Source organism: Myiozetetes cayanensis, unplaced genomic scaffold, assembly GCF_022539395.1.
Source record: "Myiozetetes cayanensis isolate MyiCay16 unplaced genomic scaffold, myiCay2020 scf15, whole genome shotgun sequence".
NCBI lineage: Eukaryota > Metazoa > Chordata > Aves > Passeriformes > Tyrannidae > Myiozetetes > Myiozetetes cayanensis.
The window spans coordinates 7,881,747-7,896,129 of NW_026087159.1; the positions used below are offsets into that span (position 1 = coordinate 7,881,747).

Here is a 14,383-nt window from a genome sequence, read left to right on the forward strand (position 1 = left end):
CCTATGGACACATCCCAGCCTGCCAACTCTGGGGCAGAGTTCAGTCCCTCCTTTACATCTTGTTTTTCCAAAGAAAGGAAGAACAGATCCTTAGGCGAAGCAGAGCTGAGTTTTCCCAAGCAAGGTAATAAAGCCAGATGGAAAATCTTTACTGATTATAGGAAGTTTTCAGTAATAATTATGGGAGATGAAGCATCTTTGCTCACGTTATTTTATGATACTTGCTAGAGTAAGAACACCCTAGGAAACGTATTTTAGTTCAAATCCATAACATGGCATTTAATCTCAAGTAGAGCAACAAAGACACGGGCTATAGAGCACTGCTATTACATCAACAAGAGATACAAAATATTATTTCCCAAATAAGGTACTTTAAAAACTGATGTGTAATGTTGCCTTTATCCAAGTCCTTAGTGGTCAGAACATTCAAAACAATTTTCCTCCACATTTCACAACTCCAGATACTGATGCTGTTTTGTAGAACGGGTTAGTTCAGACATGCAGTGGTATTCTACTTTAAATGATCACCACCCGAATCAGTAGCTTCCAACTATATATTTGAAATCATTAGTGGCAGTTTTTATTTTCATTAATTTAAAACAGGCTTGGATTTCATGTTCTTGGATGAGGCAGTAGCTGCTGGGACAGTGCAATTCTCTACAACTGCAGCCTTCCACTGTACCACAGGAGCTGAGGCTGGAGTGCTGCAGCCAAGCCTGTGCTGGCTGCCTCTGGTGAGGGTGAGCAGCAGAATGATGCCCAAGCCCTGCATCCCAGTTGTTCCAGACTGTGTTGGAATGCCATGTCCCTCAGGCTGCTGCATGTTTTGGACACAGTTAAAATAACGAAATAAGTAACAGGCACAGAGCATACTTTTGTAAGGATGTCTTTGTTTTACAGTTGACCTGTTGTTCTAATACATTCAAGGAAATCTTACACTACCAAAATAAAGAGACAGTTATCTAAAGGTGAACTCACGAAGGCACCCAGCAAACGTTTTCCTGAAAGTAAATATTCTGCCTGGAACAGCTTGCTCCTAACACTGGGTCTGTAGAGAACTGCAGTTTCAGCAAAGTCTCCGGTGCTGCTGGAGTTATTAAAATTGGTACCAGAGTATCACTTATGACAGAGAGGTTCTCACCCTCCAGGTTGGCTCAGCATAGTGCAACCCTTGAATGCTGTCTGTTACTTCTGCTGTGTTAACCCATCTGTGATAGCTCCTGGTAACCTTCTCCTGTCTCCCAGTATCCAGCAGATAGGTAGCATTTCATTTGAACTGGTTATCAATCAGGGTTCCCTTCATCTTGGCTTTCTTGGCTTCCAACTCAGCCTGAATAAATGAAAATAAAGACAGAATGAAATAATGCCTGGATACATTTCCCTTCAGTGCTCCAGTGAGGTTTGCTCTTCTTGTCTGACCACTGTAAACTTTCCAGTTCCCAACTGAGGAGCAGGAGTAGCCCAAGTGCTTTGCTGACTCCCTCCTCACCTAATGCACAAAACAAGGACCACCCTTAAAATCATAAAAATCCTAAAACTGACTGTCCATGAGACAATTTCATACTTTCTATCCCCAAGTGGAAACTCCACATTTCCTCCCCCTCCCATCGACTACTCTGCTGTCACAGCAGGTAAGATCAGCTGTGATGTTCTTGCCCTTCTTCAAGTGCCTCTCAGCAGGGGCTGAGCTGCAGGTTCTCCACAAGAGCCTTGGGTTGCTCTGACACCTCATGGCAACGACCTGCTCTGCCAGGCAGGCACAAGAGCACAGTATTAGGGGCATTCTGGTTGGCAAAGCCATGGCCTGATTTCCCCTTCCCTTGATCCTTGTCCAATGAGGTCACAGAAAGCCTCCCTGCAAGCACTCTGCTGGCTGCTCTTGTTAGCTCTACAGGTAATCAAGTACTATCTTAATTCCAGAAGGACTAGAAGAATATTTCTATAAAACCTGTAAAGGAAAACTCATCCTCACAAAGCTACAAGTTGCCTGTGATTGTACCAGGACCTCTCTATACTTGCAGTCTAATCTGCAAACAGTTTTTGTGTACAAAACCAACCAACCTCAGGGACTTGTGCTGAACACCAAAGAAAACACTCACCAACTCCTGTAGCCTTTTCTTGCTCATGCCTTTGCGTTCCAGCTGTTTCTCAATCACTTTCGCATTCTGTGCATAGGAGTCTGCAATCTCCCTCTGAAACACACACACGTCACTTTGCAGCAGCAAACCCCAGAGTAACAACACCTCATCCGGGTGGTGAGACCAGCGCTGGCTCTGCCCCATGTCCCAGACAGCTCCCAGCTCACGTGTGGGTGCACCAGGGGCACCCCAAACTCACCGCTTCGATTTCCTCCTCCTCTTCATCAATTGTGGAGACTGTGACAGAACTGAACTTGCCCATATCTTTTGTCCGTTTGGTCATCATCACCTGGGTGAAAAACAGTATTTTGTTAAACCTTGGCAACAGTTGTGCCACTAAGGATTGCTTCCTCCTTCCAAAATTTTTAAGGCTTCCTAAGTCATGGAGATTACCTGAACTCTGTGGGTGGCAAATTATGCCCAGTGATTTCTGGGCTTAGAGGTGTCATTCATTACCAGAAGGAAATTCACTGATGTAAAACAGATTAGCCAGATTTTGAAAATCACTGCAGGCTACCAACCTGACCTACTTACAAATGGAAACTTTCTGGTAACTGAGCCTAAACATTAAGCACAGTATAGATTTCCAAGTTTATTTTGCTTTCCTTTAGTGCTAGCACTCCAAGCTGCAGTGACTTCTGTAAAACAAAACTTTAGGGAGACATGGAGAAGACACTAAGCTGAGTTATTGTTCAGAGATCATTTTTTTTCTCCCCCCTGCACCAACAATTAAGTTATTTTACACACAGCACCTTTTGAAAAACAAAGATAGCTTTTTTAATTCTCTAAAGCCGATTACCTTTTTGGGAGGTTCTTGTTTCTGAGTATATATGTTTGTTTTCCCAAAACCCTGGCCAAATTTGACCACAGCACCATCAACAATGAACGTCACGGGAGCATTCTTCTGTTGGTGTTGATAGAAGAGCAGCAGTCCACACCTGGAAACAGAAACATGGAGCTGAGAGGAAATCCAGCTTCTGGATTCCTATGGTTGAGGTTATAAATGTCAAGAAAAGGTTATAAATGTCACTAAAAAGATGCTGTGATCACTCACTTGCCGCACTTCTTCCTGAACTGCCGCTCTATGCCTTCGGGTCTGGGGGAGAGAGGAAGAGCTTATGCAGGGCTCACAGTCAGCGGGGTTCGGTGGCTGCCGCCCAGGTGGGGAGGGCAGCCGGGAGGGGCTTTCAGGGTGTCGGGGGTGCCGCGGCCGGGCCCACCTGCGCAGGAAGACGCTCTCCTCCTCCTCGGCGTTGCAGAACTTGTGGGCGTGCTTGGCCGCGTCCATCACCCGGGCGCGGTCCCGGGGCCGCATCGGCAGCTTCTCCAGCTGGCAGTCTGCGGGAGCGGCGGGGCCAGAGTGGCGGCGGGGCCGGGCGGGCACCCGGAACCCGCACCCGAACCTCGCACATCGCTCCCGCACCGCGACCCCTCGCCCCCAGCCCGCACCCGCCGCCTGCCCGGGCCCGCGGCCTGACCGTCCCCCCCGCCCGCGGCCTCCCCCGCCGGCCCGGCTCACCCAGCACCAGCACCATCTGCCCGCACAGGCAGTAGTAGACGTGCAGCGGCTTCTCGCCATCGTCGTACTCCTCGCGGTCGCGGGTGTCGGAGCACACCACGGAGCGCGACACCACCTTGGGCATGGCGGCTCCCGGGCCTGCCCGCCCGGCCCGGCCCCGCCCGCGGGGCGGCTCCGCGGGGCTGCGGGAACACCCCGGGCTGCGGGAACACCCGGGGCTGGAGCTCCCTCAGCTCTCGGGTCCCTGAAGGGGGGATCCGGGCACGGCTCCTCCTGCCCGGCCCGCACGTTCCGTGTTGCACAGGCCGGTGGCAGCAGGAGGGTCGGGGACGGGCGGCTCGCAGCGCGGCCGCGATAGCCGTGTGGTTACTGTTTCCTTTCCGGGGGTCTCCTCCCGTGTCTCTTCCGAAGCCGCCTCCCCACGCGGCTCCTCACGTGAGGACACGAGTGAGGATAAGCTCGGAAAACAGGGCCCACCCGGCCTGCTCTAGGCAGCAGCAGAGAGATCCTTTGCTTCCAAAGGCTGTTAAAGAAAGATAGAAAGGAGATTATTTCCCTTGGAAAATGCTCTGTGGGGAAGCAGGGCAGTGTAGAAGGTCGTGCTGGTTTTGTCTGGGATAGAGCTAATTTTCTTCGCAGTAGCTGGTGCAGGGCTGTGTTTGGATTTGTGTTGGGAACAGCGTTGATAATTCAGGGATGTTTTTGTTGCTGCTGAGCAGCTCTTTCCTAGAGCCAAGGCCTTTTCTGTTCGTCACTCCACCAGCGAGGAGGTTGGGGATGCACAAGGAGCTGGGACAGCTGATCCCAACGGACCCAAAGGATTCCAGACCATAAGGCCTCATGCTCAGCAATAACGCTGGGGGAGAAGGAGGAAGGGGGGACGTTTGGAGTGATGATGTCTCCCCAAGCTACCATTACGTGTGCTGGGGTCCTACCACCCTGGGAATGCTGAACGCCTGCCTGCCCTTGGGAAGTGGGCAGTAAATTCTCTCTTTTCCCGGGTGTGACGTTCCTTTCCCCGTCCCACTGTTTTGATCCCGACCCACAGCGCCGCCGACGCTCCGCCCCCTCCATGACGTCAGCGGCCACGGCCCACCCCCGCCCCCCGCCGCCGTTGGTACAGCCCCGCCCGGCTCCGCCCCCGCGCCCGCGCCGCGGTGGTTCAGCCTGGGACGGGGGCTCCGCCACATCCGGCTCCGCCTCCACCCCCGCGCCGTTGGTACATCCCGGGACCGTCCGGCAGCCGGCGCAGGAGTCGGTGCAGCTCAGGCTCCCCCCCCGCGCCCGCCGCAGTGGTAGAGGCCGCGATCGCTCCTGTCCGTCAGCGCCGCCGCCGCCTCAGTCGGAGCTCGAACCGCGCCCGGCGCCCCGCGCTCCCTCCGGCAGTGTATGCCTGAGCTATAACCCTCAGCCCGCCATGTCCACTCCGGCCCGTAGGCGCCTCATGCGGGACTTCAAGAGGTACCGAGGCCGCGGGCCGAGGGGGCGGGGGGGGGGCAGGGCGGGCGGTCGGAGGACGCGGGGCCCGGCGCTGGCGGGGAGGAGGGGGCAGCACAACATGGCGGCGGGGCAGGGCGCGCTCCGCTGGTGGCGCAGCGCGGGCGGCGCTGCCCGGCGCGGGTTACGCCGTTTGCGCAGCGCGGCCGCCGCCGGCCCGGGTTACGCTGCTGGCGCAGCCGCCGGCCCCGGTACGGCGTTTGCGCAGCCCCGGGCCGGGTTACGCCGTTTGCGCAGCCCCGGGCCGGGCTCCGCCGCTGTCGGGGCCGCCCTCACGGTCCGTGTGTCCCGCAGGCTGCAGGAGGATCCCCCGGCCGGGGTGAGCGGGGCCCCCTCCGAGAACAACATCATGGTGTGGAACGCCGTCATCTTCGGGTGAGTGGGCGCGGCCGGGGGCGGCGGGGGCCGCGCGGGGGTCGGAGCCGGGCAGCCCGAAAGGTAACGCTGTGCTTTGCTTTCCCTCCTGCAGGCCCGAGGGGACCCCTTTCGAGGACGGTAAGTGCGGCGTGCGGGGCTGGCGTTTGGCGTTCTGGGGGCAGAACTGGTGCGGTTTGACACGGCCCCGGTGTCATTGCCGTGGACTCTGCAACAGGTGTGGGCCCGGGGGCAGAGGGGGAGCATGGGTCACGTTCACCTGACCACAGGCCCATGTGCTGGACTTAAGTAAATACCCTTTTTTTATCTTACTACCACTTCCAAAACCTGATGTAGACTTAGATTGCTCTGTTGATTTACTGAGACAGACAGATTAGCTTGTAGGGTCTTGTTTGTAGTCACAAAGTCTGGCTGTCCTAAACCTAATTTAGTGTAACATTTTAACGATCTTCAAGCTTTTGTGTTGAACCCTGGACTGTGTTTTTAGGGACACTCATATTTGGAGAACCATCAGAAACCTGGTATAGAACCGTTGTCTTTTGTTTGAGTTCTGTATTTCTTTTCTGATGCTGGAAGTGTTTTATGAGTAAGTCCCAATGTGAGTCATCTGAAGTAGGAAATGGGCTGCATGTTTGAGGAAGTTCAGAACAGTTGGGTTGTGGGGTTTTTTTGGCATTTACTTCTGTCTGCTACAATTGGTGTCGTTCAGGACTTAAGATTAAAAGGACTTTTTAAAAGCTGACTAAATAGGTCCTGGTAACCTACCTGTGGTTTCCATCTGGCCTTATTGCTGTTGATAGGTTTACAGGTGCTGTATGAATACTTCAGCATCTTGTGAAAACCTGTTAGACATGAAATACTGTCTAACTGAAATCAGTGATGCATTTTTTTAAGATACTTTCAGTACAGGCTATAATTAATCTTAGATCTCCATGACTCATGACAAAAGCACAGGAAAAATTCCTTAACTCTTTTATGTTGTTCTTGGCTAACTGCCATGTCTCTGTTTATCCTCGGAGGTAGCACCTGTGGACATGCCTCTAAACTGCAGATTGTTTTTCTCTGTGAAGATTTTAAATATTTCGAGCCTAAGAAAACTGCAAAGATTTCAGTTTCTTTTTTTAATGTATTTGGTTGGTTGTTTGCTGTAGTAGCTGCTTCAGCAGTCTAATGTTTAGCACTTGAGTGTTCCATAACATTGTATAATAGAACGGGTAGACTAAATATGTTTTGTTATCTCATCTTGTAACCTTTAAAGAAGGCTCCCTTAAACTTCTGTGAGGGTTGCTGGAGCTGCTTAGGCTCTTGGAGCACTGCTGCTAATGGAGTGATTCACTGTTTGGAGCAGAAAGCTGTCTCCTTGCAGTGTGCTAAAATGCAGGTTGTTTCCATGCTCAGGCTCTTCCAGCTCAGTGTGTGGTTAACAGATGCTATAAGGGTTTTTTTCCCATACATTTCCTTTTAGTTGCAGAAGGTTGAGGACTGCTTTTGAGAGCCCTGATATATTGATTTCCTCTGTGCTTTCTGTGGCAGCATCATTTTTTTATCTCGGGTGCCGTGTTGGACTCACAGCAGTTTGAGGTTCAGGCAGATGCTTGAGGCTTCTGCTGTCCTGCTTTGGTTGATCTTGTAATCTCAGGGTGTGATGGATTGCTCTTTTCATAGCAAAGTGTGTGTTTTCAGACTGTGCTCAGGAAACAGATGTGTCTTGTGTTGCAGGATATCTGCTTATCTCCTCTTCTCTGGACGTATCTTACCTTATGTGAGATAACAAAACACTAAGTGGTGCCTGGAGATATGGCGTTATTGGTGCCTCAGCTGTGCGTTTCCATTAAGTGAGTAGAGTAGCACAGCTCAGATAATGGTAGTGCAGTCCAGCTTAATGTGGGTAAAATTAAGGGAATTTTAATTTAACAGTATGTTAGGTTGGGCTTATTTTGTAAGTGTGCAGGCCCTTGGGAGTCAAAGGGACACCAAAACTCTGTAATCTTTCTCATGAAGCCTTTGAGGTCAGTGCTTCAGAAGATGCTTTTGTATTTTTGGTTTTAGGCACTTTCACTTTCTGGTGATGCTGTAAGACTTCAGAGAGCTTAGTTCTTGTGAAAGTACCCTGTGAAGTTTTGGGGTTTCTGTTAAAACCAAATGTGTAATAACTCCCAACATTGTGAGAATTACTGTTCTTTATCCTCCTTCTGGTGAGGCCCTTCTCCAGTCTCAGCTTCTGAGGTGTCTGGACTGAAAACCCGAAGTTCAAACATGTTTGTTTACTTGCTGTGCAACATACTGCAGCTGGCATCCCTCCTTCTCCACCCCCAGACCTTGGAGGGTGTTTTCACAACTCGGTGTTCAGGCTGGCTTGGCTTAAGAGCAACCATTAATTCAGATCAGCAGCATAACTTCCATCTTCTCGTGTAAGAGGATTCAATTGCAGGTGTCTGCAGTAGGACCCTGGGGATATTTATCCTGCCCTTCACCGTATTTCTAAGAATTTATATGCGTGTGGCATCTAAAGTGGTAGTGCTGGCACAGCCATGGAAGCCCAGGCTCTCCCGGTCCTTCAGACCTGTTTCTCTGAAACCGGATGGTGATAATGTGGTCAGTGCAGGATTCCTGGCTTGGAGAGAGTGAAATAATACAGCTGTTGTAGTATCCTGCCTTGCTGTCATCAGGCAGGAGGCTTGAACAGAGAAAGCAAGGCATTTGTGTGTTGTGGTTTGTTCCTTGCTTGTGGAATATGGATCGTGTATCCTCATGTGGGAGCAGAAGAGATGGTTCCTGCTCTGTGGGCAGTGGAATGGAGGGGCTGCTCTTGCTGCCTGCAGGGAGGGGGCCCAGCAGGGGCACGGGCTCTGCTCTGGGGGGCTGCTGGGGCCAGCACATGGGTTGTGCAGAGACTTCTGTTAGCTGTGTCAGGGACTCAGATCCTGAGGCAGGAGAAGCTGATCAGCAAGGTGAGTACAGGAGGGAAGAGAATGTTCTCCTCAGTGATGATCCCAATATCAGTAATGACAGTGAATATGATAATTTATGTTTTAAAAATGGATGCATAGGGTAAGTTGTGAGGAACACCAGTTGAAAGCTTTAAACTTAGTGACAGACTGAGCACTGAAGGCCTCATCCCCACAGTGTGTGTTGTGACACCTGATTGACTTGTGTTGGCTTCTGGCGTGAGTGACCCTTGGACTTTGGTTTGTCAAACGTCTGGATTTGTCCTTTACTAAAGCTCAACAATGAGGTGTTGTGTACTGGGGAGCTGTTCCAAAGAGCCATTGCCACTCTGGGCCCTGTCTTGGAAATCTGAGTAGGTAGATACTCCAGCTGGACACTGTCTGCCTCTCACTCAGATTTGTATTTAAAGTAATGCTGTCCTACCTCTGGTGAGACAAAGCTTCCCTTTCTTTCAGTAGTTTTAAATGGATTCGAAGACCAAACTGCTTGTTACTGCCCTTGGGCTGTCTTGTCTGCTCCCACTTTAGGCAGAGTTCCAGACCAGCATTCACTGGCTCAAGTGTGCTTGTTGAACTCTACCCTGTGATGGTTTGTGCTCAGTTTTCAGCCTGCTGCTTGCTTAGTCACTCCTCCTTCCTCAGGAGGAGGTACTGAGAACCAGAACTGGGGCAGGGAATCTCTGAAATTCAGAATCACATCTCTAAGCATTTGCTTCTAAAGGGCCAGCATTGCTTGGGATTGTCACCATGTAGGGAAGGAAAGGTAGCCCTGAGCTGATGTTTGCAGCTCCTAGTTGTTGTTACTAACTTCCCAGTACTGGCTTGCAAACTGATGTCAAACCTGGCTCTGTGCTTCTGGACTAGCTGGGGTAAAGCTTGAAAGCCCCACTGCAGACTTCCATTAACTTGAACAGTCTTAACTATATTGTTCTGGCTGCTCTGTTTCACAGTAAGATAGCATGGTGTTGGGTTTGTGCTCTTATGTTGTTAAGCTGCTAATAAAAAACAAACATGCAAAACCTTATTTTTAGGGTGTTGAGACTTCCCACTGCTGTAGGGAAAGCACTGAGGCATCTGTGCTGTGTCTTCATTTGCAAACTGGAACGTCAAAGCAATGACCTTCATTTCTTGCAACTCAGTGTTACAGTTTATCTCCTTATAAAGGAAGGAGTCCCTGGGAGATACTGCAGGTCCTTGCTGATCTGAAAAGAAAATGGGGGGGGGGGAATCTGTTCTCTGACTACCAATTTCTGGCACATGTTTGCCAGCCAAAGACAGGAATAACTTCATTATATTAGTGCTGGAAAACTCCCTCACAGTAGGAAGCAAGGACACTGAGCATGGGGGGTGGAGGGAACCTGACCGGTCACTGATATGTAAGAATACCTTTTGAGAAGGGCAGTATGTCCACCCTGGCAGCTCCTGTAAGGTGCAGTCCTCCTGCAGAAGAGCTGTATATTTATATGAAGGTGCTTCAGAGATTTCTCTCTGGGCATACCCAGGCCCTTCCTAAGCTGCTGCCTGGGGTGGTTGCTCTCAGGTGGTACAGTGGTTGGGAGAAGCTCACAGGATCTGCAGTGGAGCGTGTGAGTTCTTTAGTTATCCATCTGAATCAGGAGCAGTCCTTAATCCCCTGGACCCATATGTGTGCAGCTTAGTTGACAGACTTCTTATTCTCAGATTGTCACAGCCTGAGGAGAAGGGCTAAAATAACTTACGTTGGTGCAGGCTGTTAAAATGGTTGGAGTGGGACTCAGCTGCAGTTTTCTGTTTCTGCTTAATCAGTCTTTCTCCAAGGAAGACCAGTTAGTGTGAAATAAATGGTGAGATTTTTATTTTGAATTGCTGGATTTGGATGCTGCATTCAGTACTGCTTTTCTACAATAAGATTGTAGACCTGATTACCTCACAGGTCTTGAGAAACTTTTTTTTTTTTTTTTTTTTTGAAACGCAGAGGAAATAAGTAAGAAGGTCCTTGTCATGACAGCACATTCCATAGATAGGGCTTACCGAAGCTCGGCTGTTACGCAGATGGTTATACACCCACTTGTGTTGTTTGTACAGTGTGCTGGGATTGGGCTCTGTCAAAGAAAACCTCATGGGCAGATTTAATTCCTTACACAAACCTTTTGACTGGGATGGTGGTTTTGGCAGTAGAAGTCACAGGAGATACTCTTGTACCAGCACTGTCTGGGACTTCAGTGCTAATGATGAACTCCACGGGAGTAGAGGAATGGCTGTAGGGCTGCCCAGTCTGTGTTCCATGTCCAGCATGAGTGTGTGAGCACAGTAGTATCAGTGTGCATTGTGGAGGGATGTTACTTACTCATCCCTTGTGTAAATTCTTGTTGAATAAAGGTTGCTTATCTCTCTTTCAACTCCAGGAACTTTCAAACTTACAATAGAATTCACAGAAGAATACCCAAATAAGCCACCTACTGTTAGATTTGTCTCAAAAATGTTTCATCCAAATGGTAAGTACTTACATAGTGTCTGGTTTTACTTCTGTTGTTTTGTTGGGTTGTAGGGATTTCTTGAGTTGGGGGGGGGGAATTTTGTTGTTGTGGGTTTTTTTAATTGTTATAGCTTGCTTTAGAAAAAGGTCTATTTATTATGAAAGTTTTACCTATCTAATGAGGCAGCAAAATTCCAGTGTGGGTTTTGGTGAGGATGGATACATGAGCAGTGCTCAGGCTTGAAATGAGAGTGGCAATAAAAGGAGCCTCTTAACTTTCAGTTATTACAGCATAGTACTGATGAAACTCTCCTCTCTCAACTGCCTGTTGTTAAGCCTTACAGAAGAATGTTTTGTACTTAAATAGCAGTGCCTTGAACTTCTACCTGTTATACTGTAGATAGAGCATAGGGGATGCAGCTGACTTTTATCTCTTCCCCAAAATCCCTGTAAGAGCAATACACCGTGTAGTGTCACTGTCCACTATAGCTCGTCACAGTAAGATTGTTTAATAAATCCCCTTCCTTGGTAACTAAAGGCTGGAAAGGTATCCCTTGCCTGCAAACAAATATCAGCTTTGTGAAGAGACACCTGAAACTTTCAAATGTGCAACAGTGGGTACAGTGCAGGGAGGGAAGGTTCTCCTGCAGTGAGGAAGGTGACTGGACTCTGATGTAGAGACTTCATGAGGAACCCTTGAGTGTAAACAGCTGTTTGCTGGTGTTCCTTATTTGGTTCACTTTTGGGTAGCTGAAGGTTTTTTGCCTTAAAATCTATTAATGGTTTTCTGTAGCAGTTGTTGCAATGACACAGAGAAGTTTGGTACTGGAGGGTTGAGTTTAAATACCTCAGGCAGCTGTTGGTGAGGAGCTTCACTGCTTCCAACCTGCAGGCCTGTTGGCTGGATTGCAGTCTCTCAGATGCTATGGACTGTTGCAGTGTCTGTGTGAATGTAGGTTTTCAGGATCAGGAAGCAGCAGGAAAAAGCCAGTAGCTGTACAACTTCTGTTTTAAGCTGTTCTCTTTGAACCTTTTCTAGTCTATGCAGACGGTAGTATATGTCTGGATATTCTTCAGAATCGTTGGAGTCCTACTTACGATGTCTCCTCCATCTTAACATCCATACAGGTAAAAGAACTCTGCATGAAAAGGTGGAATGAAATTAGGATGCTTTGACAAAAACAGCTCAGCAAAAATCATTTTTCCCTCTCCCAAGAGTCAGTGTAGCAGCTGTACCTTGATACTGGCCCAGTGTGACTCCTTCCCAGGTGTAAATGGGCTGGGCAGTGACACAGGTGGGTGCTGCAGGGACCAGCCCAGGGATGCACTGCCTGGCTGTCACAGCCCCCTGTGCTGTGCAGTGACAGCGTGGCCAAAGCCTGTAATGCCTTCCAACTGCAGGAGTGTGTTGTGCTGCACCTGGACTAACCTCTGTGCTCTGATCAGAGCGGGTAGTTTGCAGAACACGTTGGAAAGTTGTGTACTTTGCCATGCCTAAGGATCTTTTTCTCTTTGCACAGTCTCTATTGGATGAGCCAAATCCGAACAGTCCAGCAAACAGCCAGGCAGCTCAGCTATACCAAGAGAATAAGCGGGAATATGAAAAACGGGTTTCTGCAATAGTAGAACAGAGCTGGCGTGACTGTTGACCCAGGATGATGCAAATGAACACTCTGTTGATGAGGAAAATAAACAAAGTGTCCGAGTCATCTTTTTCCTCCTAGCATTTACTTTGCAAGCAGAATAGCTGTTGTGCTGTTGCCACCCTCCCTTGCTGAAGCTTCTTCTCCTTGGACATCAGAACGCACCCACTTTGAAGTCAAACGTTCTGTACTTGGGTTACTTGCAAAAGAGTTACTGATGATGAATTCATTTTCTGTGGTCCCTCTCCAGTCTTAGGGCAGTATTGTGCATTTCTGTAGTGTACACTAAGCTTTTAATTGTAATTGTGTTATACACAGTGATGCTTATGTGTAGCTTGATTAAAGGGATGTTTATATACATACACATTTTTTAACTGATATTAACTAAAGTGCTGATGTGTCCAGGCTGGTCACTTCCTCTACTATTGGTTTAGACCCCACTGCATTTGTAAGTATTGAGTGAAGAAATAACCTGTTTCCTTTTTGTATTGGTTTGTCAACTCCTTACTCATGTTAAAAAAATCAACTCCTCAATTGATTCCAATTCAAAGATTTAGTAAGACCCTGGAATGCTTGTTACTTCTGCACTTCACATGCAAGATTTATGTACAGATCTACATAAATCACTTCAGCTGTGGTACTTGGATCTTTGCTGAGGGTGAGAAACAAGCCCTTTTTTTTTAATTATTATTATTTTAAAGGACATGCCTACAGCAACTGTCAGTAGGTTTCTATAGTCCTGTCACTGAGGCATTACTGGACAAAACCAGGTAGAGGAGTGGTACTCAGCGAAAGGCCTTCCATGTTAAGGAAGAGGTAAAACCTGACCTGTTCCAGCTGTGGAATTACTCTCCTCTGATATCTTTCTCCTGCCCCTTATGTTTCACTGAGAAAGATTAAGTTCTTTGGGATCTAACTTTGTCTTGTGGAAAGTTTCAATTAAGTCCAGGGTAGGCACTCGAGTCTCTGCAGTTTCTGCTCTTTGTAGATGACCGCGTGGTTTGTGTGAGCTACTGCTGCATGCTTGAGTTTGTTCCCTTCAGTTTTATGAAAGTATTTTTTCAACTCTGAAAAAAAAAAAAACAAACAAAACATTTGTAAGTCCAGACTCACTTTTTTTGTAAGGCAAGTTTGTACCTTTGGATACAGAACCTTAAGCAGCAGTGTGGGATGGAACCTACAATTGTGTTGTCCACTGTTCCGGTGTCTTTTGTGTGCACATTGGTCTGTTAGTTGAAAAGTATAACTTTGCACAAGTAACCCATGTAAGAAACTGTACATTTTTCAAAAATTGTAAATAAAGTGTAACCTTAGTGCTTATTGTATAAATAGGCAAGAAGTGTATAACTGTGCTTATTTAACTGGGGTGGCAGCAGTGGGGTGTGGGACCAAGCTCCAGCACTGACATCCTTCCCAGTCCAGGCAGCAGCTGGGGGAAAGCTGTGCCTGGGGTAGTGCAGGATAATAAACTTGGCTCTAGAGCCAAAAGGGACAATGGGAAAAAGACAGGGCTGGCTGCATGTGCAGGAAGGTGAGGCCTGGGTGCGAGTCATTGGGAAAAAGGAGCCTGGGTCTTTACTACGGTAACCTCATGTAATTAATTGATACAGAAATCATTTATTTTCCTCCTGTCTCAGGAGAACAGGATTTATGATGACTGACAGATAACAAAGGCTGGTTCTGCTACTGAGCTCCACAATTAAGATACAAGGGCTAAACTCTTTCAAAAAAATTAAATCCAGCTTTGTACCTGCTGTGCCAACAGCCTGTACCCCTGAACAGGTCTTTTGCCTTAGCTGGAGCAGCCT

General features: G+C 48.3%; 2 protein-coding genes across 2 annotated transcripts; one reads left to right on the forward strand and one right to left on the reverse strand.

The window, feature by feature from the left end:
* Positions 1 to 252: 252 nt before the first annotated feature.
* Positions 253 to 3,824, reverse strand: STEEP1 (STING1 ER exit protein 1). Its single transcript, XM_050310963.1, has 7 exons — positions 3,658 to 3,824; positions 3,359 to 3,476; positions 3,193 to 3,234; positions 2,938 to 3,076; positions 2,338 to 2,427; positions 2,100 to 2,192; positions 253 to 1,330 (listed from the first exon to the last, which is right to left on the reverse strand). Exons 1-7 carry the CDS (start codon positions 3,779 to 3,781, stop codon positions 1,268 to 1,270), a joined length of 669 nt encoding a protein of 222 aa, XP_050166920.1. The 5' UTR covers positions 3,782 to 3,824; the 3' UTR covers positions 253 to 1,267.
* A 1,050-nt stretch (positions 3,825 to 4,874) lies between these two features.
* On the forward strand, positions 4,875 to 13,914 carry UBE2A (ubiquitin conjugating enzyme E2 A). The gene is made up of 6 exons (XM_050310961.1): positions 4,875 to 5,118; positions 5,449 to 5,529; positions 5,624 to 5,649; positions 10,862 to 10,951; positions 11,972 to 12,060; positions 12,453 to 13,914. Exons 1-6 carry the CDS (start codon positions 5,075 to 5,077, stop codon positions 12,579 to 12,581), a joined length of 459 nt encoding a protein of 152 aa, XP_050166918.1. The 5' UTR covers positions 4,875 to 5,074; the 3' UTR covers positions 12,582 to 13,914.
* Positions 13,915 to 14,383: the final 469 nt, after the last annotated feature.

Bases quoted from the DNA above. Each gene is read 5' to 3' on its own strand.
- UBE2A (XM_050310961.1), top strand. From the start codon at position 5,075: ATGTCCACTCCGGCCCGTAGGCGCCTCATGCGGGACTTCAAGAG. The intron at 5,650-10,861 runs GTAAGTGCGGCG...TTTCAACTCCAG, and splicing joins GGGGACCCCTTTCGAGGACG to GAACTTTCAAACTTACAATA. The intron at 12,061-12,452 runs GTAAAAGAACTC...CTCTTTGCACAG, and splicing joins CCATCTTAACATCCATACAG to TCTCTATTGGATGAGCCAAA.
- STEEP1 (XM_050310963.1), bottom strand. From the start codon at position 3,781: ATGCCCAAGGTGGTGTCGCGCTCCGTGGTGTGCTCCGACACCCGCGAC. The intron at 3,077-3,192 runs GTGAGTGATCAC...TTCTGTTTCCAG, and splicing joins TTCAGGAAGAAGTGCGGCAA to GTGTGGACTGCTGCTCTTCT. The intron at 2,428-2,937 runs GTAATCGGCTTT...TTTTTCACCCAG, and splicing joins AACAAGAACCTCCCAAAAAG to GTGATGATGACCAAACGGAC.